This window comes from Ischnura elegans, chromosome 8 (assembly GCF_921293095.1).
Source record: "Ischnura elegans chromosome 8, ioIscEleg1.1, whole genome shotgun sequence".
NCBI lineage: Eukaryota > Metazoa > Arthropoda > Insecta > Odonata > Coenagrionidae > Ischnura > Ischnura elegans.
The window spans coordinates 32,261,119-32,287,912 of record NC_060253.1 but is presented as its reverse complement, the minus strand read 5'-3'; the positions used below and the strand labels follow the sequence as shown (position 1 = coordinate 32,287,912).

At 39.6% G+C, this 26,794-nt stretch overlaps 1 protein-coding gene across 3 annotated transcripts in view; it reads right to left on the bottom strand.

Annotated features, from left to right (window-relative positions):
* The window catches only part of LOC124163409 (GRB10-interacting GYF protein 2-like), a 63,275-nt gene that overhangs the window by 10,777 nt on the left and 25,704 nt on the right, over positions 1–26,794 (bottom strand). For 2 of the 3 annotated variants that reach the window (XM_046540294.1, XM_046540295.1), the window contains exons 9-19: positions 24,854–25,020; positions 22,885–23,054; positions 21,644–21,908; positions 20,686–21,027; positions 19,516–19,701; positions 13,623–13,669; positions 12,832–13,105; positions 11,651–11,811; positions 8,849–9,161; positions 5,796–6,083; positions 4,800–5,181 (exon numbers count right to left, since the gene is read on the bottom strand). In XM_046540294.1, the coding sequence (XP_046396250.1) occupies positions 4,800–5,181; positions 5,796–6,083; positions 8,849–9,161; positions 11,651–11,811; positions 12,832–13,105; positions 13,623–13,669; positions 19,516–19,701; positions 20,686–21,027; positions 21,644–21,908; positions 22,885–23,054; positions 24,854–25,020 (2,595 nt within the window). The remainder of the gene's footprint in view (positions 1–4,799; positions 5,182–5,795; positions 6,084–8,848; positions 9,162–11,650; positions 11,812–12,831; positions 13,106–13,622; positions 13,670–19,515; positions 19,702–20,685; positions 21,028–21,643; positions 21,909–22,884; positions 23,055–24,853; positions 25,021–26,794) is intronic. The other variant, XM_046540296.1, reaches the window with a different exon arrangement.

Below are 26,794 nucleotides of genomic sequence, written 5' to 3'. Positions count from 1 at the left end.
AAACTGACGTTCGATAAATAAGTAGTTAATTTTGGTGAAAATATTGTGGCATTAGCATTCGCGAATGCTTAATCTTCTTTTGTTCCTCGGGCGGCAGAAAGCAGTCGGCAGCATACCCGCACGTCCGTGAGTTGCGTGAATAGAAAGCATTTGATGGCAGTCACCATGGCCAAAAAACACCAAACACGTCTAAGCGAGAAAATAAAAATAAAGGAGTAATATGAGTGTCGAAATTAATTCATCTTCCTATTCGCTCTGCAAAATTAAAAAAAACAAAAGCGCCCAAGGAATGCAGACGATGAAGAGTTATAAGGAGCTTTGTTCGGGTGGTTTTGCCCATTCAAATCTGCGGGAACTTCTGAGAAAGGGGCTACGCCCAAGCCTGAAGCGGAGTATTTTAGGGATAGATTGCGAATCGAGAATTTTAAGAGTGCGGAAGGTTGATTATACTAATGCGAAGCACCAAAGCGTTATCTCCCCTCACAACTCCCCTGGTGATGCCTGCGGTGTAAACCTGAAGTCGTGGAAGAGAGGACTCCGATCATAAGTATCTTTAGAAGTATTCCCCGCGTCATATAACATAGACGAAACGGAACTTTTTTTTCCATACAACTCCCCGACAAAACCCTTGCAGTATGAGGTATTTCTTGCAATGATGCCTCTAAAGGTAGGTAGTGCGCCTTAGCGATGATGTAGGATGTACGAAGCGATGATACTCAGCGTGAATTGTCCGGATGGACGTATTTATTCTCTTTAAAGAAAATTAATTCCCCAAGGCCGTACTCTTTGATGGGCAGATGGGAGTGAGAAGTAATAATGCTAACACGGGAGTCTGGTGTTAGTTTGGTTGAGCTTAGTGTCTTATCTTGCCATTACCTCCCGTGTTAGCATTATTACTTCTCACTCCCATCTGCCCATCAAAGAGTACGGCCTTGGGGAATTAATTTTCTTTAAACTGTTTAACGGCCGTAGTTCGTTCAATCCCTTATTGTATTTATTCTCCGTTGCGGATTTACAAGGGTGAACTATTCGGGTCATTGGTCGGAGTCGTACTGGCGCTCTCTTTTGTTACGTGGGTAGCCGAGCATCCCCTGGTGGCCGCTGGAAGAACTCACAGAACAACTAACTCTCGTTTGCAATGCCGTGGTAAACTCGGTGTATCATTTCAAATACGTCGCGAGCGTAACACTCAAAAAGAAACTTTTTTTTCAACAACGGTAATTTTAATCACGTCATTTTTCAAGCTTAGCAAACTTTTTACCATAGATGATGAAGATATTACATTATCTGATAGAAAAAGTCTTCCAAGGCGGGAACGTTATACAACCTTCCACCGTTTTCGCCTGTAGAAACAAATGTAATGCGTTATTTCACTTCACTGCCGCTTAACGTACAGAAACAATAAAACATACACCAATGGAAACCTTTGAGGCATTAAATAACCGCGATACTGTTTTGTCAGTTAATTTTTGAATTTTCAGTGGAAAATACCAAAATAATAGAATGATCACGTAAATGAACTAATTAAGTGCATAGAAAAATGACTTCGTCGGTTGTGCATTAGCATAATGATTGACGAAACAATGCTTTCCATGATTTTTATTCAGTGCGGCGCTTATAAATGGTTTGAATAGTTAGTCGTTGTTCGAGTAAGGAAATTTAGTGATGCAAAAAACATCGCCTTTCGTCTGGATTTATGCTTACGTTTATCGGATAGATGTTTATCTGTCGCCGCACCACTCCTGTTTCTGTATATCTGTCCGCAACAGGTATATTGGCTATTATTTGCTCCACCTCCGGTAAAGCGACAATTCGCTATAGCGAGTGTTTATTAGTGCACCGTGGGGTGTCGTTATATCGAGGTTGCACTGTACTAAGTTAGTAGCTCTTAGTAGCTCACGTAATACAATCCATGAATACCATATCTTAGTAGGCGACTAAAAGGTCTTGGTAGCCGACTAAGTTAGTCGCCCTACTAGCGTGTTTTAGCGGAAATCTATGAATACGGCCGATAGAATTTGCTATTCACGAGGCTTATATGCATAAAAAAATTATAGCAGAGCTATTCATTCAACAGTCATGGTCATTTTGTGTGACTTATTTAACGAAAAAATGTTAAAGAGAAGTGGAGGAAAATTGCACCATTTGTTATTTCACATTGAAGTTTGAGGGCATCAAGAATGTTTTGGTTCACACATATTTAAGGATGACGGATATTAACATTAATTCTTCAAGATAGTGTGGTTCTCAAATATCCTTATATATCACAGTTCCATCAATAGGAAAATATCACCCTCAAGGCATCTGTGAAAGTAGTGAAACCCAGACAATCCATGGGCATGGGGACATTATACCCTCTCCAGAAGCACAATTGTACGGGGCTAGCCCTTCCAAAAAAAAAAGGCTTTAGTTCACCTTTTAATGTACATGGCTCTATTTGCAAAATTATTTATGCCTTCATCCTTAGCGGCTTTGCTCAGACATCAAGTATCACATGGTGACGATAAAACCTTTCCCCTCCCTTTAGCAATGTTAAGATTCTTCATTCAGACTTGCCCCCAAACCCAGGATTTGCAGTGTTGTTGTGCCCCTGCCTACAACACTATCCTATGCACAGGATCTCCTATTGCTAAGATGGATGGACGAGGATTTTTCTCTTTCTACCTCTTTTATAGTCATCCTTTTTGTAACACTTGAAATTGAAATATCTGTACTTAGCACAAAAGCTTTCAATATCACTTGTTCAAGTTAATCACATTTTATTGCCTGATACGTATTATATGCAGTATACGATACTGATATTCTCCAATCATTCCCATTCAAATTTTGTTCTCGAAACAGTACACCTATCAACTGAATCAGAACTACACCCTTGCCTCGTATAGCACAAGGGATGCGTTCCTTGGGGTCTTTGCAACATACGAATTTGCGTTATACGAGAGTGTTTTAACAGTGGGAAGATAGGGATGCGTTCCTGGTAGCATAGGTGTTGGGTATCGAACTTCCTCTAAACCATATATATTCCCATATACAGCCTCAGGAAACCCTATTTATATTAATGTTTATAGTTTAAAATATCTTTAAAGATAGTAGGCACGCATTCAAAGACTTTTATTCACGTAAAAAGAAATTCGTACGGGCTTTTGAAATTCCCTCCTGTAGTGCAGGTGGGCTAAATTCTGCTATTTCAGGGGTTCGTAATGCATTGCCGGCAGTTGACCAGTTGACCAAGTCTAAAAACAGTTATTGTGTCACCCAGGCCTTTTGTCACTCATCGAAATGACAGGAAAAGGCTACTTTGAATACCATTTTATAGCTAGAGGAGTTTATCAATGATAAATCATTTTAAGTTGAAGTCCAATACATTAGAAGCTACGCGAAACAGTCTTTAAATGCCTTGAAACCTGACCCAGGTTTTCCTTCCCTGAAAATGAATGAATGAGATTGCATTTTTTTCCAAAACAATGTCGTCTCGTCAACACTAAAAACTAGTTGAGGAGGAAAGGAGCCACTTTCAATCACAGCTTGGAGTTCATAAGAAATGTTGCAGTGACTGCTCTATCAACATTTGCAGATTTACCTGATATCGCCGCACTGAAAATACCTGCTTGCTGTTTAAAATTCTGGAGCAAACCAGAGCTTTCACTTAATGTCTTGGAGCGATTACCACCCTTGTCTATTTGAACAGATTCACAACGAACTTTCCGTACGTGTTGACCACTTGGTAGAAGTTGGTGCGGCTGAGGTCACTGATGTTTTAAATTGGACTTTATTCAGAATAAGGCATTGTGAGTTTAAACTTACGCGCAATATCGCTTTGACACTCTCCCTTTTCAAAGCAATTGACCTCTTTCAATTTTTTCTTCTAGGTTAATGGTTTTTCTTGATAACCTCTTTTCTTAATTTTTCTACCCGGATTCCTATTTTTTGCCATCGTTCTCTTGGTTTTCACTCTCTATGGCTCTATCGAAATCACCTTTTACTGCTGCACTGTATTCCTGAGATGCAGAGGGCCTACGACTGCTGGGAGGGAATGAAGCCATTGTGTTTGAGACTCTATAGCGGACCCTTTTATGAGTTGATGCTATTCATAACGCAACTCGGCCACCGCTCCATTTCTCCCCCGTGAATACCGATGACCTTGAAGGCTTTAGCGCAGACTCTATCTGGAAGTAAATCGCCCGATAACCTACGACGGCAAAAATTACGTCTCAAACCTAATTGCTTAAAAAAAAATCATTTACACTAGCTTCACGCTTAATTAATGATCAAAATTAACTATTGTCACTCTGTTAAGGAGACAAGATAAATTACTTCGGTAGGCCGGCTATCTGGACCGCATGAAGGGTAATGCTTTTGGCCATTGCACAGAAATGGATTGGAAATAGAAACAAAAAAGAAGATTTGATGCAAGCAATACTATAAATATGCATAAAATGATAGCAATTTCGCGTGTACTTAGCGCAAGTTCACGTTTTATCATGAGAGCATGAAAGTTTTTTGATTAGGCTACACTGCGTTACAATGTTCCCTCGAGGAACGAATTTTGCACTATATCTAAATTGCGCTAAACGAAACTGTGCTTTGCGAGGCATGGGTGTATCTTCAGACTCTTAAATTCTGCCCGTTAGTGGCAAATGTTAAAAGGGCCCAATACATTACATAGGCTATGTTTTAACAATTTCTTCTTACAAATTCTAGTGCCATTTTTTCCATTGACTAACATTTTCACTTATTTGAAATTTTGTAATGTATTTCCCTTTAAAAGCCACAGTCTTCTGCAAAAAGGATTTGTTTACCTGAAGAGGCAGTTGTGGTCACATTATTAGAGGCCCAGCTGTTCTGGCCAGCATTTGACCACACGGCAGGGGAGGAATTAGATGAATTCGACGAGGAGGAAGACGATGAGAGGGAAGAAGCAGCAGGCTGCGATGCATTCGCGGGGGCCGAAGAGGTGTGGTTCGCCTGAGAACCGTATGCCCCGACGGCTGCAGCAGCGGCCCAACCCCCGTGTCCCGCTGACCGTGCAGCCCACGTCAGTGCTGATGTTGCTGAGCTCCAGATCCCACCGACAGGAGTGGCGGACGACGTTGAATGCCCTTGCGAGCTTCCCCCTCCTCCAGAGGCGGGTGTGCCACTCTGGCTGGCTTGCTGTGCAGCCTTCTCAGCCCGCTCTCTCTCCTGCAACAACATGTGACAGCAACGCTTCTCAATGGAAACCCATTTGTGAGGACAGTCTCATATCCACTTTTCATCTCCTAATTTCCCTGACTTTACGATGATTTCCAGTTCATGATCTTTAAATTTACCCGACTTCATGTAAATGGCAAGGCAGTCATACAAAGGGATATCATGAAAAATTGCAGCAAGGTGAATTCGTGAATAAAAGTCAAGATGCAGAAATAATGTCAAGGAGACCCAAGTGCGTGTCACCCAGCCAAGAGGACAACAAAATACCCATCTCACTGCTGGAACAAATTCAACCAGTTTTCATCTTTCTGCTATGCCATTGGCATTTTTTCCTGACTAAAACCAAATTTCCCTGAGATTTCCTAGACTTCTAGCCCCGATTTTTATTTCCCCAACAATCACTTAACTTTCCTACCCCATATGCACCCAGTAGAATTTCTGTTATTCCCAGTATATCATTTTCAGGAATATTTGAGGTTTCCCACCAGATATACGCAATTCAATACCTAATGGGAAACTTGAGAAATATTCCTGGTATGAAACCAGTTATCTGGACACCACCCTTGATGATAATGTGATTTCCTAAGTTTTAACACAGCAATTACCCTTGCCAACTGCTGTTCATGCTCCTCTGCTTGAATTTCAGCTAATGACTTCACGGGGCCGGCTGGCTGTGGTCTCTTATCAGCCCATTTCAGTTGTATGGCCGTTCCACTGCCACCACCACTACCACCACCACCACCACCACTGACTGCTTTTGGCTGCTGCCCCGAAGCTGGTCGAGCCACTGGCACAGGACTTTCAGGCTGTGGGTGATGTTCCCTCTCAGTCTGCGCCTGAGCAATTGCTGCTTCCTTCTCTCTCATTTTCTGAGCTAATCTTTGCTGGAGCATCTACAAAGAAGACATTCCAACATTACTTCAACACTTGAATATGTTCCAAAAATGTCCTACTTACAAGATTTTTTATAATTATCAGGGTTCATACAAACTATCATCTCCCATCACCCTGACTTATTCCTGATTGCCAGTATGAATCTTTAAAATTTCCCTGATAACATATCAATAGCTTAACAGTCTTACACCAGCATTTTATGAAAAATGTAGCAACATTTGATGTTAAGCATTGTTTATTCCTTTGATGATGTTGGTGAGTTAGGTAGAGTAAACCAAGTGAGAAACAAATAAAGATTTATTTTGATCCTCAAAAGCTAAGTTCTATTGCCTGTAGAGAATGGAATGAGGAACTTGCATGGGCCGTCAATTGCTCTAAAAACTATTTTGAATAAGTAAAATGGATACATTAGCTCACAAAATACCTTAAGTTTCTTCATCCATCATCAAAATAAATTAAAAAATTGACTTTAAAATAGAGAAAAATTTCTCCCAGCCGACCACTGTGCGAAGACACCGAGGTCGGCTGAGACACTGTACGAACGTTGCCGAGGCCTGGCGTGATGTCATAGGTGCCTAAACAACCTTAGGGAGTTGGGAAATATGCAGAGTGCATGCTGTAAAATTTGTTTTGAGGGAGTATTTAGCGGCTCATCACTATATTTTGTTCTGCTATTCTTGGGCAAGTTTAACTATTGGTATTGTGCCACGATTATTACTTGGGATATTAATAATGCAACATCGGGATGATGAAGAACAAGAGTTTCACTTCGTATGTTTTAGGTATCAGAAAAATGGATGATAACGTTGCCGCTCGTTCGAATAGTACACCTGAAATTCATTTACATCTGCATAATAACCCGCAAGCCACCTAAAAGGCATCTGGCAGGGGGTGATAGGACACCAAAAATTGATTCCATGACCCTTTTGGAATTTGTTATGACAAGTTATTGCTATACGTCGGCGGCAAATCGAGATGTAAAAGAAACTTGTAATAATGGAGGATAACGATCGTAAGCTTACGAACTGTGTTGTTGAATTTGGCAACGCCGTGGGTACAAATTCACAGCAAAACAGTCTACACACTATCCACATGTGAGATCATGAATCGGTTCCGCTGCCAATACACAAGCTCCTACCTATTTCAATAATATAGGTAAATCCATAAACAATATACATACTAGCATTTATCATAAAAATATAGTGGGAAATAGACAAATACAATTATCAAAAACTGGAAGTCACTACCAACTTATGACGGCAAAAATGACATCTCAAACCACATTGCTTTAAAGAAAAGTCTTTTTCCTCTAGCTCCAAACTTAATTAATGATCTCAATTAACTAATGTCATTCAGTTAAGGAGACAAGATAAATTACTTTGGTAGGTCGGCTATCCGAACAGCAAGATGAGTAGGTAATGTTTTTGCCCATAGCGAAGCAGTGGATTTCAACGAATATATTAACAAAGAATAAGATATGAGGTAAGCAATACTATGAATATGAGTAAAATGAGAGTAATTTTGTGTTTACTTAGAGCTAGTTCACGTTTTATTAAGAAACTGTTAAGGTAATTTGATTAGGCTGATCAGCAATGAGATGCTTCCCCGAGGAATGAATTTGTGCTACATCAAAATTGCACTAATCAAAATTACACTAAGTGAGAGAGGGGGAAGATAAGAAATTCGTGTACAATATGCACTCCCATTTTCAGCTGCAATTTCTGGAAAAAAAAGGTGCCTCTCTTACACCCGTTTATATGGTAATTTCTATGATTAGCAGTCCCAATTTTTATACAAGTACACAGACAAGTAAGAACCCTGTACGTATAAGTAGGGGAGAGCAGAAAGGTATGGAAAATCCAAGGGAGCAAGACAGGATGGTATAACCATCCCATTAAATATTTTTGAGAGGGATCATACACTTAATAGAACAATTAATTCTTCCACCCCGTTGTGGGGATGTACTAGAAGCTTCTTAAACTAGAGAAAAATCTTACCATAGGTTTGTATACAAGGAAGAAAAACACTCAAGATAAAATTCCCCTGAACTACTTTCCAATGTTAGCATGCTGTAAGAAGAGGTTCAGGATACAAAGGTGACAATTTTTACAAATTCCACCTGGACAATATGATAACTCAAAGCTACCATGACACCTAAGATGAAAACTTTTTTCTTATGCATTGGAAATTGAACGAAAATGGAATTGCCACTTAAAATTTCACAAGAAAGTTCACTTAGTAGCATCAAATTGGCTAAAATTCACAATCCTCCATTGCCAAACATTTTTAGGCTAGGTAATTTCATTATCAGGATAAGACCAGTCTCATTCATAAAGGGAATAGTACACTATGACGGAAGGCACTTATCAAATAAGCTTGCATACATAATAACCTGGCATAATGGCAGAAATATTAATTTTAGGAAATTAGTGGAAAAGTCCCCACATTCAGATCCAAGTTTCACAATGGGTGAGCAGTTTTCATTCCAATGCTGATTTATGCACGAAATTCCAATAAGGATTGGTCAGTTTGCTTCCATTCCATATTTTTTTGGTCCATTCACTAATGAATGTTTGGAAAACCAAGCCCTAAGTTGTATCTTTTAGATTCAGCTATAATTATGACGAGGACTATAATGCTGTGTAATGTTTAATGTTGGATAAATATATTATTTTAATGAGAGGTCCTTTTAATAGATTCACGAATTTGGCAGTCAACATGCAATCAGATGTAAATTAGAATAAATTCCTACATGATTACATACCTCCTTCTCTTCCTTTTCCTGCATGCGCTGTATTTCTGCAAGATTTGCTATAGGTGGTGAAGTGGGCTGGACTGCAGCTGACCCCTGCTGCTGTGCCCATGGAGCCTGACTCTTCTGAGAAGCTTGCCGCTGATTCGTTGGAGGACTGGGTGTTGGGATGGTGGCTGCGGCAGCTGCTGTTGCTGCAATCTGCGCTTCCTGGCCTTTCATCTGCGCTTCTTGACTTTTCCTCTGTGCCTCAGCCAGTCGCCTCTGTATCTCAAGTCTTCGGATGGCCTCGTCTTGTTGCTGCTGCTGTTGTTGTTGTTTTTGCCTGTTTGATAGGTGATAATTCCATAATAGAGTCCTCAATTACACATGTTACCATTGAAACAAGAAAAAAAGAGGATCAGATTAATGTGGTGGCCAGGCTAGAAAGCTGACTTCCTGTAGGCCTGGGTTCCAGACATATCTAACACCATTAACCTTCTCTTTTAGGAAAAGATGTTTTCAACTGATGATACTTCTGACAGGATTTTACCAAATGAATAGAACTGTTGTGGTGATAGCATTATGAGGACACACCTCTATCCCCAAACCAGCTGTATTTTTCCATGTAATGGTTATTACTAAGCTATCAGGGGAACATGGTAGCCTGGTGTGTGGAGCATGTTGCTGCTGATCAAAGAATCCGGTGTTTGTAACCCGGGTGAAACCTTCAGACATCTCTGAACTGGCCCCCCTACCGAGAATGCGTGAAATTTACACGGCAGTGGCTAAGTCTGGGATGAGCTCTACCTTCACCTAATCAAATCAACCTTAGAGTTGAATCATTGAGTGTTCCAATTATCATCTTAAATTTTTCAGATTTAAAAACTATTTCAGGAAATTTTGCAGCTCTGAAATTTTCAAGTAATTCATTAGTATCTAAAGGAATACGTGCACATCTGGACACTAATGCCTGGTATACAATCGGACAAAAGTCATAAGATACAGATTCAAAATGAAGACGCAGATGGAAACAGTTGAGTTCTGATGTCATTTGTCACAATTGAGACCTGACATGTAAATCATATTTTTTTCGAGTCTCAAGTTTTCAGTTTTTTTTTCAGTTTCTTTAAGATAGTCAATTCACTTCTCTTAAACTTTATCTAACTTTGAACTTCATTTTTCCATGTTTTAAACCACATCTAGCAACTTGAGACAGCTATTATCACGTATTACGTAAATGGAATGTTGATAATTTTTATTAATTTTAGGTGCAAATTGAAGTGAAAGAAACCTAGTAAATTCATTTATAAAAAATGTAATACAGTGCAACCTCGATAAAACGACACCCCACGGTGCAACAATAAACACTCGCTATAGCGAATTGTCGCTTTACCGGAGGTGGTGCAAATAATAGCCAATATACCTCATATTACTCCTTTATTTTTATTTTCTCGCTTAGACGTGTTTGGTGTTTTTTTTGGCCATGTTGTGTTCCATCAAATGCTTTCTATTCATGCAACTCATGGACGTGCGGGTATGCTGACGACTGCTTTCTGCTGCCCGAGGAACATAAGAAGATAAAGCATTCGTGAATGCTAATGCCACAATATTTTCACCAAAATTAACTAATTATTTATCGAACGACAGTTTACCACATAAATTTGAGACTGAGCACTCCATTAACTTCATTTCTAACAGATCGCTAGCAATTACAGAGATTAAGGAGTCTTGGTGTAAGTTTTTCCGGCTGTGAAACCCTCGCTATGGCGAGAGCCAACACCAAAAAGGCCTCGTAAAAACGAAATTTTTAACATGCTTATTATAGAATCAATTGACGGTGCATCATCTATCTCCCGTAATAGCGGGGGTCTCGCTATAGCCCGTACTCGCTTTAACGAGGTTCCACTGTACTTAGCTTAGTGAAGCCTAAATATATTCATAAATTCATAATATTGGTTTAGCTCCGTTAATTTGCCTGCTTTTCTCATAGCTTTCATTTCTTGGATGTGGTAGCTAATTTTTACCAATGACAGATGAAGCAAGAAGAAGTAGAATAGTGCAGGCGAAGAAGTCTTTCTACAAGCTGACAATACAAGCATATAGGTAAGGAAAAAATTCACCAGATGCTACATAAGGAGAAAATTTCTCCACGGGAGCGAGGCTTGGACAAAGACAGGTTCAAAGAAGGCAAGAGTAGGACCATTTGAAATGTGGTGCTGCCAGAGAATGAAAATGATAAATGAATCGACCAAGTAATGAGGATGCACTAAGGAGAGTGGGGGAAGAGAGAATCTTCTAAAAACCTTAAGGAGAGGACTAGAAAACTTAGTAACTGTACTATGAGGCATGATTGCCCGATGAAAACAATCGTGTAAGGGCAGGTGGAAGGGAAAGTAGGCAAAGGATGGCCCTGAATGAGTTACTTAGGATACATTATTAAGGATGTAAAAGAGAAGACAGACTTCACTGTAAAGGCTGTCGGATAGGAGAGCAGAATGGAGAGCTGTATCAAACCAATATTAGGATTACTAACTGATTGATTTACCACCCACTTCCGGTTTAGAGAGACACTGCAGTACCAGCAGCCAGGGTTAAGATGTGTTCTGATTGACTATAAACAAATCGAAAGGGTTACCTTGACAATCATTTGAATGGTCACACTTCATGGCTTATGTCCAATACAAAATAGAATTTTGGTTTCCCTCAAGTTTTACGGCTTGTGTCCCTCCTTTGAGGTTGAAAAAGACTACAAATTGACTGAACAGATATGAAGATCTGATGGCTGGCTGTTCAGGAGTGGAAAAACAGAAATGGGAGTCAATTGTGCAGTACCTCTTAATCTCCTCTTCTTGCTGCTGTTTCTTTTTCTCTGCTTCTTGCAGTTGCTGCTGCTCCAGTTCCTTCTGTTTCCTCGCTGCCTCTTCCTCCTTTTCCTTCCTCTTCCTCTCTTCGGCCTCCTCCCTTTTCTGCTTCAACTCAGCCAACCTTTTCATCTGAAATGAATATTCATTAACTCAATCATTTGAGTGATGCCACTCCAATCTTCCACAAGGAATCATTTGAAACAAATTCAAATCGCAAATTTTCTTCGCTGACTTTTGATTTAACTTACTTTTAACACATATGGTGAACACTTTAATGACATTGGAACCAATCTATCCATTACTCCCCAAATATTGAAATCAAATCAAGAGTTTTGATATGTTACAAGACATTAATTATTCATTACTTGATTATACTATTTGAACATATGCTATTTAGCATTCGAGCTCGACATTGACATTTGGAAACAAGGCATTTGAACCATAAGATACAAACAGGTGTAATTTTCCACGCTATGTTATTTGCTCAACCGGTTTCAATGTTTACATGTCATTATCAAGAGATGTCATGACACATCTGGCTATGCCGTATGTCTGGCACAGAGACAGCTCTTGATAATGTAAAGCACTGAAACTGGTTGAGCAAATATAATAGTGTAGAAAATTACTACTGCTGCTTTTATTTAATTACAGTAGATTATCGTTATTACAAAGTTCAAGGGAGTAAAAAACCGGAGGTTCGTTATAACAAACTTTGTATGAATATTTCTTTTAGGAGTCACCGAAAAAAAAGTCTAAATTTCTTATTTCTTTAATCTCTTGTACTTATAGTCACACTGTGAAATAGTTTCAGAGTCAAGTGTATAATATAGGTGATTGAATGACGTAGCGTAGTGTATAAATGCTGTTGCTTATCTACGGAACTTCATAATAACGTTCACTCTGCAACTTCCGCGATCAGAACTGAGTTTTGTAATTTCGAAAATTTCGTAATAATCTTTTACTGTAGATTGGATAGTCCTTTTCGTCGGGAAAAAACGATTTACTTCGTAATACTGAGGACTTACAAGGTTATAAGGTTGTTCGTATTAACGAGAGTCTACTGTACAATGAATTTTCATTAAGTGAACTTTTCAACATTTGATCTCATTCGAACCATTCCTAAAAGCAATTCTGGAGGAAAAAGCTGACCTCTTGGAGCTGCTTTTTCTCTTCGGCGAGCAGCTTCTGCTTCAGCTCCTGCTCTTGCCTCAACCTTTCCTCCAGTCTCCTGCGCTCCTCCGCCATTCGCCTCTCCTCTTCCTTTCTCCGCGCCTCCTCAGCCCGCTTCTCCTCCTCCAGCTTCCTCATTTGTTCCTCGAGGCGCCTCCGCTCCGCTTCCTTCTGACGCAGCTCCTCCTCCAACTGCTTACGTTTCCTCTCCTCCTCCTCTGCCTTCTTCTTTGCTGCAGCCTCTTCCTGTTTCCTACGGCCCAAGTAAAAAATAAATATGTAGAAACTCTTACTACATAGGCCTCCACCTCAGAGCCACAGTGACGATAGTTCCCACCACACCGTGCCAGTCACAGTAAAATTTTTGCCTCACTCATGAAAGAGTTTTTCACCACTTGCAAGGGGATAGATACAATGCGTTTTTTAGAAAAAAAAAACCATTGTAACTGTTATTAGTGACCAGCCATTGGGCAACAAAATCCCAGTAGCTTTCTGACATCACGGGTGACCAGGAATGATTGCTTGGGCAAGGATCCTGACCATAGAGATGCCTAATGACCGCAGCATTTCAAAACAGAGCATATTTAATTTTAGATTCACTTGCGATGATACTTCAAAATATCATGAACCAATGATACTCAATTGATTAAAAGACATTATTAGCATATCAGGCAATATGTATTTAAATACCAGAGGGATCAATGTGTCAAGATAGGGAATTTATGACAGGGTAAGGTTTTCCAAGTTAGAGAGAATGCACTTTCAATTACCTGATTTCTTCCTTTTTCCTTTCTTCCTCTGCTCTCATCTGTTCCTCCTGTCAAAGAAATATAGATATGAATAATTGCAATGCAGCACACATTAAAAAATTATTGCATGTAAAAGTACATAACAGCGAGTAACACAATGACACGAAAAATGAACCAAATTGATAATTTCTTGGAAGTTTCAAGTCAAAAGTTTTGTGCCCCACAGGGCCTGTGAAAAACATCAGAAAACACATGCCTGAGAAGGTCTGAGCCAAGTGAAACATACAAGGAATGCAACTAAATTTTAACGGCACTCGTGAGGAAAGTACTTTTACTAACTTCTGGACCCATAAATTTTTTGTTAAGATTAGCAGGGAGCTTAGCTTTTATGCACTAATTGTTATTTCCATAGATATTAATACATGTGGCTCATTTGAAAGAACAACATACCCAACTATAAAAAACAAATCCTTACTCAGGACATCTCAACAAAGAGAATATTTATAACCAAACAACAGTGTAGAATGCCAAGTTTTTTAGGGGTTAGAAGGTCATTTAGGCAAATTCTAATTGCAGTAAACTCTTGATTTTATGAAGCAAGAAATTAGGAAGTTTTGATAACACAAAGAGGAACCGTCAGTCCTGAAGAAAAGCCAATGCTACATGCTTAGAAACTTTGAAAATATGAAATTTCAAAAATACAAGTTTTATTTTGAATTTGCAAACCTCAACCTCAGCCCCCAGAAAGAAATATTTGTTTTTACGTTCAAGGACAAAAAACTCAACAACAAAACAACTAATAATAAAGACAAATGACGACAGAAAAACCAAAGTAAACACTCTGTGAGATTAATGAAAAACGAGCGTGCTGCGCCCGCTCCCAGCGGGCCTCCCCCACTCTTTTCAATGCAGGTCCACAGAGGGATAGGCGCGTTTCTAATTTTATAATGTAGAAAAAAGGCAGGGTCTTATGTACAAATTTAATTGGGCTGTTCATGTACAAATTGAGGTCAGAGGACCTCTTTAAACACAACATCGGAAGTAATTACACTATCCTCTTTTAAACGCACATGATGACTCATACTTACGTATCAACAGGAGACTTGAATGTGGAATCAGCCGCATTTTGATAAAAGTTATTTAAAGAATGTGAGATATTGTTGCAAATGAACAAATGTATCAGTTTGTGCGCCGTTAACGTCAGGAATATTTACCGGTTTTTGTTTTTTTAATTATTTAAAAACCAATTTTAGGAAACAATAGCAATATTTAGGAAGTAAGATATGCCATCGCATGTTCTCTAATAAATTCTGTGCATTTTGGTACCTCATTTGTAGAGTTTGGTTGCGTATAACTTAAGAAAAAGGTATCTATACTGTAGAAATAATATAGAAGATTCTTGAAATAATGTAATTTGATAACATGATGAGCCAATTTTTCATTTGGGCAATGTGGATGAGATTTGGGCAATATGGCGTCCCGTGACAATGTAAACAAGTGTGGCTCCTGTTATATTAGCCTCGACATGATGGAAAAACTTGTCCTTTGTGGGATATGTTTGAATTACTTTCACCTTAAATGCTCAAAGTTGAATGAGCTCAGTTTTAAAGTCGTCCAAGAAAACCAGTCACTTTTCTGGACCTGTCTAAACTGCAATGTCAAAAAACTTCGTGCTGTCTTCAAGATGGCTGACACGATTACTGTACTTGCAACAGAAGTGGAGCACCTTAAAATGAAATTAAGCAGTTTAACCCTGGGAAAAGACTGCAGTATACGTATAGCTGAGAAGTCGCATGTTTCCACAATCATTCCTAAACGTGGGGAAACTAACGTTTCGTCTGAATCTGGAGCTATTCCTGTTCCTCCGGCGGTTATTGATATTCTCCCGCAAGGAAGAAACGCTGAATTTGAAAATGCAGTAATCGGAACTGTTGGTGACATTTCTGACAAAATTAGCAATAATCAAAATGAAGCTGATGATCCTGTGAACGACGGCTTTCAAGAGTTTATCTCCAAAAAGAAAAGGAGAACAAATCAACAGGTACGTAATCAGCAGACGGACAATACCCAAAAATGTACTCGAGCAGCAAACCAGGAGTCGACGAACTCATTCAGAGGACATAAGCCCAAAAATAAACGCAACCAATGTGTTTTTGGGACAAACAAGGAAGTGGAAACCTTCTCGGCGATCCCTAGACGAGCCTGGATATTTCTCGGGCGCATTAATCCAAAAACTACTACCAGTGAAATATTAGGTTTCCTGCGACGCAAATTTATTGATAGGGAGTTTGAGTGTGAAGAAGTTAAAAGAAGTAAAAAGAGTGTTTCATTTAAGATTGAGGCCGATTTAACTCTTCTTGATAAATTACTCAGTCGTGAACTCTGGCCCCTGGATGCATGTATAAAGCGATTTATTTTTCGCAAGCCCTTCGCCCGCAGTGATAGGGTAAATGTATCGATGGCAAATGATGAAAGTGTCGGGGAAAATCATACAGATCTACCCTTGGTGGACCCATCTGGGTTGTCGCAGGATCACTCGGGAACTGGGCCCCGGGAAATTCCAGTGAACACTGTGTCGTATAATACAAGATCGAAATCTAAGTGACTAGGACAAAATGCTACTACGACCAACACAAACACAGTGAGCCAATCGAAACACATCAAGAAGCCCCCCACCAAATTATTTGTAAAAGAAAATTGTTCTGCAAAGTTCCTTTTTCTAAATATTCAATGTCTTAGAAACAAATATCTTGAACTTGAGGTGGTATTAAATGAACTAGATACTGATGTGCTAGTTCTGGCAGAACACTGGCTCTCTATGGAAGAAATATCCACTAGCTCTTTAGAAGATTTCAATTTAGTGTCCTCATACTGCAGGAATCAATTTAAATGTGGTGGTGTGGCAATATATTGCCGATCTGAGGTTAATATTACTGAACTGAAAGTGAACTTCTCATCTGACAAATTATGTGAATGTGCTGCTGGTTTACTGAAAGTGAAACAACAAACTTACGCTGTGTTATCAATGTATAGAGCCCCAAGTGGAAATTTTGATGATTTTCTCTCTGTTTTGAACAATATTCTCATGTTTGTATTTAGTAGAAATGTAGATGGTGTTATGATCTTTGGGGATCTTAATATTAATTTTCTTGTTGACTCCTGCATGAAGTCCTCTCTCTCAAACTTGCTCACTTCTTTTGGACTACAGGTTATCAACACTGACCCCACAAGAACTACTCTCAAATGTCAGTCCCTCATCGACTATTTCATAACTGACATTTCTGAATCAAAACTACTATGCCAAACGCATGACACTGGCCTAACTGACCACTTCGGTCTCAATGTAACCATTGTTTTTGATAATCCTATTAAAAATTCTTCCCCAACCTATTCCATGAAAAGAATCTTCTCTGAAAATTCAATGATGGAATTTGTAACTGCCCTGGCTCAAGAGTCCTGGGATGATGTGTTTCTGGCCTCGGAATGTAATGAAAAATTCAATGCCTTCTATAATATTTTTATATCTTATTTTAACTCTGCATTCCCGCCCCGAAAAATCATGCAAAAGCAAGCAAATTATCAATCGAAAATCTACTCACCTGAGCTCAAAGCAATGTCACAGCATGTTCGCACTCTCCACTCTCAATACAAATTCAACAATCCTAATCTACGCCAAACGTATCTCATGGCCAGAAAAGAGTTTAAAACCCTCCTTTCTCATCATAGAAGATTGCATGTGGAATATTACATCAACAACTCTTCAAATGTAGTTAAATCATCTTGGAAAGTAATTAGTAACTTAACGAATGCCTCCTCCCATAAAACCCACCCCTCATCCATGAACTTCAATGGCCAGACTTTCACCAACCCTGAAAAAATTGCAGACATGTTCAACTCTTATTTCTGCAACATTGCTTCGCAACTTGATGCAAATACCCCCTCTCCCAGTGAATTTCATTGTCACCCCTCACTTCACACAATGTTCCTCTCTCCAACTGTTCCTTCCGAGATTGTACAGACTATAAATTCTTTTAATAACTCTTATTCCGCAGGGCTTGATGATATCCCTATGCCCATACTAAAAGCGGCATCTAATGTCATTGCTACACCATTGGCTGAGATAGTAAACTCTTCCTTTTCTTCAGGCCAGTTCCCATCTACCATCAAACATTCGCGCGTAATCCCTGTGCACAAAAAAGGCTCAAACAGCAAAGCAGATAACTATAGACCCATATCAATCTTATCTGTTTTCTCAAAGCTGTTTGAAAAAGTGTTCCTCAAGCGATTGCACAACTATTTAACTACTTGTAACTTACTTCATGAAAACCAGCATGGCTTTAGGGCTGGAAAATCTACTAACTCGGCCTCTTTTGAGCTGATAAATAATATCCTACAGGGCCTCAATGATAAACTAGTCACAGTGGGAATCTTCTTTGATCTCACCAAGGCCTTTGACTTGATCGACCACAACATTCTGCAAAATAAGGTAAATGCTCTTGGTATCACTGGTCCAGTCCAGGATTGGATCATGTCATACCTAAGAGATAGGCATCAAACAGTATGCTATCAATGCAGTAGCACCAACCCAAGTATCAAATCGAGCCCCATGAAATCCACAAGGGGAGTGCCTCAAGGATCCCTCCTTGGCCCTATACTTTTCCTGCTCTACATCAACGATCTCCCTACTCATTTGTCTCATTCTAAAATCACTCTCTACGCGGATGACACCTCGACCATCATTACTGCAAATAATGCTCAAAATATTGTTGACCGGACTAACCTCACAATCAATGAAATGCATCAATGGTGTAAAAGGAACAAACTGATAGTTAACAACCAGAAAACTGTCTTCCTCCAATTCCTACATAAAAATTCCTTCAAAAAGGATCTTATCCCTCACATAGACAAAATCTCACAATCCTCTGATGTTGACACCACAAAGTTCCTTGGACTTCAAATCTCCACCAATCTTGATTGGGCACCTCACGTACAGGTCGTACTCAAAAAAATCTCCGTGGGTATATTTATGATTAGAAGGTTGTATCCGATTGTATCAATGGATACTTTAAAAATGGTATACTTCGCGAAAATTCATTCCCATATCTCTTATGGCATTCTGTTTTGGGGAAACTCACCTGCAGCAAAAAGAGCCTTTTCAGCCCAAAAACAAGCCATTAAAGCTATGTACCATGTCCCTATTTGCACTCCCGGTAAAATCTTCTTTGCTAAATCTAAAATCCTCACCCTCCCTTCTTTATATATCCTTACATGTGCCTGTTTTGTCAAAGCTAACCCTTCCCATTTTCTTCAAAACTCTACCTACCATGATCACCTCACCCGTTCTAGAAATAACATCCATTCCAACCAATATTCCAGCTCTCTCTGCCTAAAAGGTCCCTACCACTCTGCCTCGATCCTATACAATAAAGTTTCCGATGAAATAAAAAATTGCAAATCACCTTCCGAATTCAAAAGGAGACTAAAAAGCCTCCTAGCTGAAAAATGCTATTACAGTATTAATGAATACCTGGAGGATGCATTATAAAGGAAATTTTCTAGATGGCAACTTGAATGCCTATAATTTTCCATACTTTCTGTTAGTATGTTTATAACCCTCTCAGCTCTGTTTCTAATGTTTTGTACATATAGTGAAATGATTATCTTGAGAATTCCCAAGAACCTGGAAAATTTTCAATCATGTATGTATGTTGGTATCTCATATTCAATCATGTATGTATGCTGGTATCTCATATTGACTTTAGCCTTGCAGATGTATAATTTGCCAATGGTGAAATAAATTTATTATTATTATTATTATTATTATTATTTCCAATGACTACACACTATCAAGCGTTTACTGTGAAATGGTATCCAATACATGCAAGAAATATCCAGTAACAGAAATGGGACCAACCAGTATCTGTTGTTCTGTTTTGACATCTTTCCCTTGGAGGTCCCATAGGGATATAGGAGCACCACTGCCGGGAGAGGCACCTTGGGAGAGCAACTGGCCTGGAGGCGCACCCACTTGTGATCCGGCGGCAGCCGCTTGCGCCAGCCAGCTTTGGACTGCAAAGGGCCCACCCCAAACAGGCTCAACCTAATGTCAAGATAAAGGTATAGTTATTCAACATGAAAAAAAAAATCCAATACAGAAAATAAAATTCACTTTGGTTATTCCACCCTGGCAATTTATTACCGACCATAGTTTTGATGCGACATATTCAAGGTACAAATGCTCAAAAGTCAATTCCTTAAATACTGGAGTATCAGAGATGGTAGAGTGAAGTATGGGGGAGAGGAAGGCCACAAGAAGCAAGAAGTTCTGGTTTTAACAAGTGGGTGAGGAAGCAGAGGGATTAAATAGGAAGGCAAACTTACAAACAACGACAACTGCAATTCCAATACAAAGAGTCAATATTAGTATAAAGAAATAGTAAGAGTCAACGACCTTTCACACAGTTAAAAATTCCCCAGAAGTGTCCTCTGATTCTCCAATAGATTATCAACTTTCAAGATTTTCACTAATTAATGAATTTTGAGTTTCTTAATTGGAGGTGAAAAGCATAAAATATTTCATTCAGCCAAGAGGAATGTATTAAAAAAACAACTTAGCACTATAAGGGTTAATAACCTTTTTTCAGCCTACAACCATTTTTGCTAAGACATTTGTGCAAAAACAGCGTTCTCCACAAAATGGATACCCTTGAACCCCGAAAGTTTGACTCCTAGGTGGCCAGGAATCTCTTTGGCCACCACTTCGACCTCAGTGGTGACCACACTTGCGACCTTAATATGGATATGGTTGGATGTTTTGCTAAGAAAATTCCATGGTTTTTTCATACCTAAACACTCAGAAGATGGCATTGCACCAAGAAATTCAGACTTTTTTTCACCTTCAAATTTTTAACAATGAAACTCTATTTAGAGAAATGAATTTTTTTTATGCAAGTGCCAGAGCTCATCAAAATTGCACAATTTTATGTGGCTAAAATTAGAAATGAAAAATGATACACAATTAATAGGGCAGTCTGTGCATGAGTCATTTGTGCTCTAAAATTTTTTTTGATCCAATGAAACTAACCGGAGGCTGATTGACTAAAGGATTGCCGTTCGATCGTCCTTCTAAAAGTCGTAAGATGGATTGAATCGGGTCGCTTTCCTGTTTTCCGCCAGGAGTGGGCTGCTGTGAGCCAGGACCTCCCGATACCGGTACCGGGGACGGTGGCCTTCCTTGGTCCACACTTGGCCTTTGAGGTTGATGGTGGGATGGCACGCCAGTATTAGATGGATGGGGCGGAGGTTGTTGCTGCTGTTGTTGCAAGGCCACTTGCTGTATGAGCTGAGAGATGGGATCCGAGGCCACCTTGGGTGATGTTGGAATCTGCGGCCCAATCAGCCCATCTGCTGACTGCGAAACCTTTGCCTAAAGGGAAGAGAGAGAGCATAATTAACTCCCACAACTCAAACCTCAACAAAAGTTGCAGAGCAAATAAATCCTATGGTATTTAGATCTTTCTTATGGAGCATTACCTTGTGAAGGGGTCATACCAACAATCCAATTCAACTTCCCTGACCTTTCCTGAATTTGGATTTCAAAATTTTACAATTTTCCTAACTAAATATCAATGGCAAAGCAGTTACATGTCAGGAATTTTATAGGAAAATGAAGCAAGAGAAATTGTAAAATTAAGTCAATTCAAAAAAGTTGATATAAAGTCAAGTAGTGCCAAGTCAGCTCGACCCATAGCCACCCAGCTAGGATGGCTACAAAACACGTACCTTGCAGCTTGAATACCATGCAGTTCTCCTCCAAACATTCATCCACAATTTTTATCTTTATGCCATACCTCTGGAGTTTTTCTGAGACCAAAATCTAATATCCATGATGTTTCCAGACTTCCAGTCTCAATTTTTATTTCCCAGTGAAGTCCTGACTCCCATGACTGGCATTAACCCTGTTACTGCGGTGTCCTTTTACCTCAACTGATTTCAATTTAAAACCTTTAAAATTCTAATTGTTTTAATTTCATTGACATTACCTGCTGCTGCTGATGAATTTGATTGATGAGGGCCATTACTGGGTTTTTCGGTCCCCCAAGGTCAGATTGCATTTTAAACGGAGGCTGTATGAAAGTGTTCATGCCGTCTGCTGCATGGTGAGGTGGAGATGGTTGGTGTGGTGGGGGTTGATTGGGCTGTTGCGGCCCCTGCCCTTGTTGTTGACCTCCCATCAGCTGCTGTATCACTGACTGCTGATGTTCCAAAGAGAGCTTCTCCATTATTGCCTGCACAGCAGCTTGTTGTCTGGAAAGTGACCGATGAAGATTTAAATTAATTGTTGAAATCTGAGGGAGGATATCATATTGCAACAGAAAATGGAAATTAAGAGCAGCGATAGCATTAAGAATTCTTATTTCGATGCTGACGTATCATAATTCAAAAGCTGTGTCTGAAATGAAAATGAGAAAATGCTAACTGCTGCGGAGCACCACACGAGGAAAAATAAGTTTTCTTGAAAAAAGTGTAGTTCTGAGGGAAAACCATTCACTGAGTGATGCACCATGGCTTCCATAAAAGAAAAATGACAACGTGACAGTGATAGATTTCCTTGACCAAGCTATGAATGCCTAAAGTTTCAAAACTATTTTGCTAATAGAAATTTTACAATAACAAAAAGACTTGTCATAACCACAAGGGTGCACTTCAAATTATTACCTGTTAGGAATTATTACCTACTACATATATACCTGCAAAGGAACACTTCCTGATTTGGGATACTTCCAAACAATTTGCTATTCAAGTATATCTACCAGATGTTACTTAGTCTTTACTATATGCCACAATCTAGTGAAGAAAAGTCATCCACACTACACTTGTATTCTGTAAAATCAAATGCTTATCTCTAAGGAAAATCATTCGCATGCATAGCAAGTAAAAGTTACTTTCTGAAAAAACATTCCTGAGTTACCAAAACACTCAGTAAGACTTATGGATACGTGAGGTGCCTGTGTGATACTGGGTTGGCCAAGAAAAACACTTTATGAATATCACCAATCAAAGGTATGAAATACATAAAACAATCATACTTCTGGCATGAAATAGCTAACATTGAAATAGGTAGAAATGACATGAATGGATTATGTGAACAGCAATAAAATAAAATCTAAAGACCAAAAATCAGGGTCAACTTACACAGTTACTGTAATGTAAAACAGAGTGGAACTTAAATTCATCAGTCATAACTATCAGTTGTAATTAGTGGCATTTGTAGTCAACACACCTCATAAATAACTGCCGCTGAAGGATCTGGTATTGGTAGTGCTGCTGCATAAACAAATTCTCTGCTTGATTAACAGATCCCATGGAGCCTCCAGATCCAGCCTGACTTCCGGGTGCAACCAAGGGCATTGGTGCTGAAGCAGCAGCAATTGCTGGGTCAGCCATAGGAGCCTGCAAAACACACACAAGCAGAAGGGGCATTCTCTCCTCAGATTAATGTATGAATTGATGTCTTGAAGCCATATTGTGAGTTCATTAGAAATATTTTGACTTTAAAAGCTATAATCAATTAAGAAAATTGATTCGTAACATACTCAGGAAATATTCCACTGTTAAAGATGATGAAGTATTCTTAGTCATCTAGTTTAGGAGGTACAAAATAAATGAATTGCAGAAGAACATCAAGGTGTAACCTTAAAATACCCATCAAATCCATATTGTAACCACTGCCGCTTGGCACGGTTCATGGGCGGCTAAATCGGCATTTATGAGGTAGGGAAGGCTTATGTAATTTTGTGTGAATGTGTGCGTGTATGTGCAGAGAAGCATGAAAGACCCCATGTGCTGTGTATTTCCGTCCCCCCCCCCTCCCACGATTCTTCCGCCATTTCGAGAGCAGAATTTTCCTATGTGTGCGTGACTAGCACCAGGTTTACCCCATCCCCCCTCGAGTAAACAACACCTGCACTCAGCGAACGGAAGGTGATGTAATACGCTACCCCCACCCTCCACAAACTTTAGCAAAACCCCCTCCCCTATTGACGATTCCGAGAAAACCTGCCATCCCGAATCTCCCCTCTATCCCCAACCCCCGAAAAAGGACCCACGGGGCTATAAAAGCTGAGTATAGCAGGCTAAAAGAAGACTATTCGGTATGGAGAGGCAGCCGGAGGCTCTGGGGGTCATTTAAGGCATACCCGTAAACCTGTGGACGAGAGAGATAGACGCAGCGAGACGTGAAGGTTGACAGCAAATTGAAGTACGACGGTAGCAAGGGAAGAGGAGACGAACGGCAGATTTCCAGCACGCAAAAGAGAGGAACGTCACTCCACGACGCCCGAGTTAAGAGATTCTCTCTGCCCACTGCGAGAGGAGATGCAGCGACGTTGACCGGAGCCGGCTAAGGAAGCCATCTCCATCCACGACACAGAGAGCCGATAAGTACTCTTGTCACCCTACATTATATCCCCCCCCCCTGATTTCAGAAGATCCCCGAAGAGCCCCATCTCCCCCCATTCCAGACCAGAAGAATTGTGAAACATTCCCGTGCATTTTTTTAAATTTTTTTTCTGCCCTCCCCTTTCCCCCGTGTGTGATAGCGGATAATTATAGTAATTAGGACAAAGTGTTAAAATTTGATATTGGCGTTGTTCATTATTTAACTGTTCCATTTTCTTTCATTTACGCCAACATTTGTTAAAAACAGAGTTTCTTTTCATTTATTGTTTGCTAATTGTTGTCACTTAGCATTTAACTGGCCAGTAGCAGTACTTTTATTTTTTTAATTCAATAGAATAATCCATTTATGTGTGTTGTTGTTTATTTCAAAGTTAAATTGTGTATTAAAAGTTTTGTTGAAATTGTAACTTGTCGCGTAAGCCTTAGTTATTTCTTGCACGCCAACCTCCTTTCAGCAATTGAAACCCACCCCACACCCACTTTTCCCTTTTGTTTTCCCCACCTCCCCTACTCCCGAACCACGAACCGCTCGCCTTGAGCGAACGAACCCTCCCACACCCCACACCCGACGAGACAGGTTACAATATGGAATTGAGAAAAAAGCCTCTACTCAGTGTCTGGCATTTACACACTAGCATGCTCCAATAAACCTCACAGTGAAAGGGGACCATTAGGCATTTAAATCGAATGGGGGAGAATATTAATCATACAAACGATTTTACAACATCTTGCAAAAAACTGCATTTCTACAGATAATTGCCATCATCAACATTTATTTTTTTATACATTACCTTTAGTGGAGGGGGATTTGGTCCAGGTAAAAATGGAATGCGACCCCACAGCTTCATTAAATCACCAAGTTGAGAGAAGCACTCATCACATGCTCGTCTCACAAGAAGGGTTGTATTAAAATAACCAGCCCTGAACCAATCAGCCATTTCACCAGACCCAAATGGCCCTGTAATGATAACATAAGCTCTCGTAAAACTCATTGTTTAAAAAAATTTTAAATCACAAACCAGACAATATATGAGTGGCAATTGTTCATTAAATTTTAATCAAGTGTCTGATTTAAAAATGGATGTTTTACAGGTTGATGACAAAGGTGCTTAACTGGGCCTTACTGAGAATTTTAAAATCATGACATTTGGCAAGCTCTTGGATTTGCCAAATGATTGATATCATTATATCTTTCTCCTCACAACCACGTCTCTATCCTCCCTCCCAGAAAACATTTCATCATGTCCAACCCTATCCCACTGACTCACCATTCACCTCAATATCTTCGAAATCCTCTTCTTCCACAAATCTCTTTCTTCTCCATACATATATTCCGAATGGGAAATAAGTTGTTTGTGCCTTGACAATGACATGGAAATTGGGTGAGGTTTACATAAATTAGATGCGTGGAATTTAATAAGTTTCAATGAATTTGTTTAGCCTAAATCAAGGGTACAAAAAGTGAACTTCCAAATCAGTGAGGATATAATGTGTGGCCTCGTCTGTACTAGTTGAAACTAAGCAACAGAGGGATCTGGAGAATTCATGAATTCTAGACTACAGCATCCCTGAAGTTCCAGACTGGAAAAGTCATTCCCAAAAATACTTCTTTTTAGGGTAAATTCTACAATGGAATGCTCTTCGCTATGCTATGTGCATGGTAGCAGTTGAAGCCAAGCAGAAGCTGGTTCTAGTCCTCCAAGCGTGGCCAAATCCCATGTACCATATTTGTCTGAATATAGTCCCCCCTTCTTTTCCAAAAACGCCCGAGGTAAAAGTACAGGGGGGATTATATTCAAACACATTTTTTGAAAATTTTCACGAAACTCAAGCCTCAAAATTAGGGGAGTGGACTATATTCAGAGGAGGGCTATACTTGGAGAAATACGGTATTTAAAATAGGAAAATGTGCAAAATTTGATCAAAAGTAAAGGTCATTGAGAATGGAGAAAATAAGCTTTTTAAAGAGGATGACATGCCCTGGTTCCAAATGTGACATAAAAGCCTCAAACCCTGGGTTTTGCATCATTTTAAATGGTTGGCAGTCAATACAGTGGAACCTCGATCTATCATTTTCCAGGGGATGGATGAAAAAAACGATCAATGCAGGAATGTTTGGCTAGGTTGCCCATGTCCCAGGAAACGCTGGATTTTTGCGAATTGCGATATCCATTAATGGATTCAAACTAGATTTTAGCTGATTACAGGAATATTATTACTTTATCGAAACACTTACGTCATATTGTTTATTCGACTTATATCCCTTTCAAATATCCTAAAGGATCACGCCACCTTGCTTAAAAATGTTTGCACTCCACTCAGCATTTGCACTGATATTATGGATTTCTGTCTGATGTGAAAATTCTTATCCATCAAATGCCATTTCAAGTACACATATTTATGAGAGCAATGTGCATGTTATGCCTAATGCAACCGCTTTCGCCGATGCAGTGATTGGTTGTGAGATGGATTAAAAAGGCCAAAAATAGTTTATTATTTGAAATGTTCCTTTCTAACAATTAAATTTTTAATATCATTGAGGCAATGTGTAAAGCGTTAGCTATGTTGCGTTAATCGTCAGCAGCTCGCCCACCTGACGCTCGGCTTCATCCCACTACTTGTTTTCACCAGGTATTTCGCTCTACCCCCACCCCTGCTGTCATGTGCTTGCAGACAACCCGAGGCGCTCTGCAATATTCACGCACTTCTAGCCTGGATTCTTTTCTTAATCT